The sequence below is a fragment of the Aedes albopictus genome, chromosome 2, assembly GCF_035046485.1.
Source record: "Aedes albopictus strain Foshan chromosome 2, AalbF5, whole genome shotgun sequence".
NCBI lineage: Eukaryota > Metazoa > Arthropoda > Insecta > Diptera > Culicidae > Aedes > Aedes albopictus.
The window spans coordinates 319,727,793-319,732,245 of NC_085137.1; the positions used below are offsets into that span (position 1 = coordinate 319,727,793).

General features: G+C 52.0%; 1 protein-coding gene across 1 annotated transcript; it reads left to right on the forward strand.

The window, feature by feature from the left end:
* Window positions 1-350: 350 nt before the first annotated feature.
* Window positions 351-4,091, forward strand: LOC134286688 (uncharacterized). Its single transcript, XM_062848339.1, has one exon. The coding sequence runs from the start codon at window positions 351-353 to the stop codon at window positions 4,089-4,091; it is 3,741 nt and encodes a 1,246-aa protein (XP_062704323.1).
* Window positions 4,092-4,453: the final 362 nt, after the last annotated feature.

The window sequence follows — 4,453 nt, forward strand, 5'->3', positions numbered from 1 at the left end:
AGAAACAGTGTGGTGTTTTGTGTTCCTTTCATCCGACCCCACGATATACAGTCCACCCGACCCGACCGGAGTTGGCCACGGTTAACGCGCCAACATAGTGGTCCTAGCGAACCGGATCCAGTGCCGCCCCGCCGCCGTTGGAAAGGATACGACACCACCGCCCGACACGTTTGCGTGGCACCCTTGCCAGAACGTGCACCGACCAAGAAGAGAATCGCTACTGTCGCCGCCGCTTGTAAGTTGTTCCGAATCTGTCGTCAATCGCCCGAGGAGTATTCTGCACCGCCGCTCCGACCCGACACGCACTCGCACCGTCGTTAGCTGCGTGTTCCGCCCGAAGGATTTTCATCATGTCGCAAAGTCATACGCCGAAGACCAGGGCAGCTAAGGCCGCTGCAGCTGCAAAGCTGAAGCAGCAGCTGGACGCTGATGTGGAAAATTACTCGACCAACTGGGAAATCACCGCCGATGCTGAGACACTGAAGGAGTTGTCGTCGTTGTCCCGCCAGCGTGATCAAGTAAGTATGAAGCTAACGCGGGTGCAAAGGGCACTTGCCACTGCCAAACACGTGATCAGCCCTTCGCAGTTGAGGACGTATTTGAAGAACATCGACGATGCCTACAACGAATTCAGTGCCGTGCACAGCAAACTCATCGCCGCAATTCCGGATGAAGCCTTCCGCCAACAAGAGGAGATCTACGTTGCATTCGAAGAGCGATACAACCACGTCCGCACCGTCATCGACGAATTGATGGTTTCCAGAGAGACTGATGCCACCAGAGCTCCACTCCCGCAACCACAGGTAATCGTGCAGCAGCAACCATTGAAGGTCCCGATCCCCACCTTCGATGGATCATACGCCAACTGGCCGAAGTTCAAGGCCATATTCCAGGACCTGATGGCCAACTCTGGCGATTCCGACGCCATCAAGCTGTACCACCTAGACAAGGCGCTTGTTGGTGAGGCAGCTGGAGTTCTGGATGCCAAGGTCATCAGCGAAGGAAACTATCAACAAGCATGGGCCATCCTCACCGACCGCTTCGAGAACAAGAGGATCATCGTCGAGACACACATCCGTGGCCTATTCAATATCCCGAAAATGGCTTCGGGAACCTGCAAGGAGCTTCGACGACTCCACGACGAGTGTACCCGCCATGTCGAGAGTTTGAAGTATCTGGAGCAAAAGTTCCTGGGTGTATCCGACCTCTTCCTGGTCCACATCTTGTCGTCGTCGATGGATCAAGCAACGAGGATGGCATGGGAGGCCACGCAAAAGAAAGGTGAGATCCCAACGTATGCGCAGACCATTTCGTTTCTTCAGACAAGGTGCCAGATGCTGGAGAATTGTGAAATGGCATTCCAAAACCCCACCTCCCAGCCATTGCCGAAACCGAGTTCCAAAGGTCAAGCACCATCGAAGGCAGCTGGTGTGAAGGTTCATGCCGCTGCGACCGAATCGCAGAAGAAGGACAAGTGTGATTTCTGCCAGGGTCCACATCGTAACTACCAATGCGACGCAATCAGCAGCCTGCCGTTCGAGAAAAGGATTGAGAAGGTAAGGACATCCGGAGTGTGCTTCAATTGTCTTCGCAAGGGGCACAGTGCTAGAGATTGTCCATCGCCGAAGACGTGCCAGAAATGCCAGAAGCGGCATCATACGCAGCTCCACAACGAGGAACCAAAACAAGAACCGAAACCAAGTGTGTCCGTCCCAGCTCAGGAGAACCGCCCTCCCATCGACCAGAACAAGACCGTGTTCCTGCCTACAGCTGTTGTCAACGTGGTGGATAGGAACAATCGCCTTCATCCATGCCGTGCGCTTCTGGACAGCGGATCACAGGTGAACTTTATCACAGCTGATCTTGCGAACCGTCTCGGAAGCGAGAGACAACGTGTCGACGTGCCAATACGAGGTATCAACGACGTCAAGACTATCGCCCACGACAAAGTTGAGGTAAGGTTCCGGTCTAGAGTCTCCGACTATCAAGCGCAGGTCCAGTGCTTGATAACGCCCAACGTCACAGGAGTAATTCCGTCAGCCAAGATCGACGTTTCCTCCTGGAACATCCCCTTTGGCGTTCAACTCGCAGATCCAGAGTTCTACAAGCCGGAGAAAATCGACATGCTTCTCGGAGCAGAACTCTTCCTGCAGTTACTACGACCCGGCCACATCAAACTCGACGAAGACTTCCCTGAGCTGCGTGAAACCTCCCTAGGATGGGTGGTAGCTGGAGTCTTCAGAGAGCGTTCCACCGCCAACGAGGTACAACACTCGCTCACCGCATCGCTAGACGACGTCGAGGAGGCAATTCAGCGTTTTTGGAAAATTGAAGAAGTGCCTGATGCCAGCCCACTAACCAGCGAGGAGCAAGAGTGCGAGGCTCATTTTCTCGCAACTCACCGTCGGACTGAAGATGGACGTTACATCGTGAGGCTGCCGTTCAGAGATAACGCCAACGAACTGAATGATTGCCGCTCTGTTGCTTTGAAAAGGTTCCAGATGTTGCAACAGAGACTTCAGAAGAACCCAGAATTGAAGCAGCAGTACATCGAGTTTATGCGAGAATATGAGCAGCTGGGACACTGCCGAGAGATACGAGAGGAAAACGACGATCCGAAGCAGCAAAACTACTATTTGCCACACCACGCCGTACTTCGCCCTTCGAGTTCAACCACCAAATGCCGAGTGGTATTTGACGCTAGCGCAAAGGCAAACGCAGCAAGCCTTTCGCTCAACGAGGTCCTTCAAGTGGGTGCAACGGTACAGAAGGAACTGTATGACGTTATGCTACGATTCTGTAAGTATAAAATTGCATTCACCGCCGACGTTCCAAAGATGTATCGCCAGATCATCATGGATCCCCGAGACACGCATTTTCTTCGAGTGTTTTGGTGCGAGCAACCATCCGACCGCCTTCGTGTCCTGGAGCTTACCACGGTAACATACGGGACAGCCTCCGCACCATTCCAAGCAACCCGCTGTTTGCAACAACTAGCCGAAGACGAATCAACAGACTATCCTATTGGAGCCCGTATCGTGAAGGAGGATTTCTACGTCGACGATGCCCTTTCGGGCGCAGACTCGCTTCCAGCTGCTGTTGAAGCAGTGAAGCAGCTGAAGGGCATCATGCAGAAAGGAGGTTTTTCGCTACACAAGTGGTGTTCCAACTCAAACGAGTTACTGGAACACATTCCGACAGCTGAACAGGAGCAGCCAGCCGCTTTGGAAGATTATGGACCGAATGGAGTAATAAAGGTACTTGGCCTACTGTGGGACCCGAAAGCCGACATTTTCCAAATTGCCAGGCCAGTTCAGCGCAGTTTGAAGCAACCCGCCACGAAAAGGATCATTTATTCCGAGGTGGCAAGACTGTTCGATCCATTAGGTCTTGTGTCACCAGTCATCGTTGTTGCCAAACTACTTGTGCAGCGGCTCTGGCAATGCAAGATTGGATGGGATGATCCGGTGAACGACCAAACGCAGAAGTTCTGGGAGGACTTCGCAAATTCCTTGTCAGCTCTTGATACGATCGCTATTCCCAGACGAATTACCTTCGACGAAGCCGTAGACTACGAACTACACGGATTTGCCGATGCATCATCAGTGGCGTATGGTGCATGTGTTTACGTACGTAGCCTTTTCTCCGACGGATCAGCCAAATTAAAACTGGTTACCAGCAAATCCAAGGTGGCACCGCTACACGAGTTATCGACACCCCGAAAGGAGTTGTGTGCCGCACTACTACTGACTCGACTAGTTGAGAAGGTAGTCCATGTCCTACAGATGGAGTTTCGTCACGTCGTTCTCTGGTCGGACAGCCAAATAGTTCTGGCTTGGATGAAACGACCTGCACATCGACTCAAGGTTTTTGTACGCAATCGTATCGCCGAAATCAACAGTAAAACAGCAGAATATCAATGGTGCTACATTCGAACCACGGAGAACCCAGCGGACATCGTTTCCAGAGGACTACTTCGAACGACTTGTGCAAAAGCAGTCTTTGGTGGTACGGCCCGTCATTCCTTTCGAGCGTTGAGTACGAAGCAGAGGACATCGAAGACATCCCCGAGAATATGCTTCCCGAAATAACAACCGTCGAAATAGTTGCTACAGCAGTAGAAGAGGAGTTTCAATTGTTTTCCCGATTCAGCGACTTCAGGAAGATTGAACGTGTGATGGCTTTGGTACTCCGATTCATCTGCAACACCCGTTTGAAGGAAAAGTCAGAGCGCCAAACAGCACGCCACGTAACCGTCGTCGAACTACGCCGTGCGAACCACGTGATCCTCAAAATGATGCAGCAAAATGAACTAGCTGATGAGATTCGTCGAGTGGAAACTGGAGTTCCTTGTCGCAAAATAGGAAACCTGAATCCAATATTGGTTGATGGAGTTCTACGAGTTGGAGGACGTCTTCAACACTCGAACTTACCAGTTGAGAGAAAGTACCCG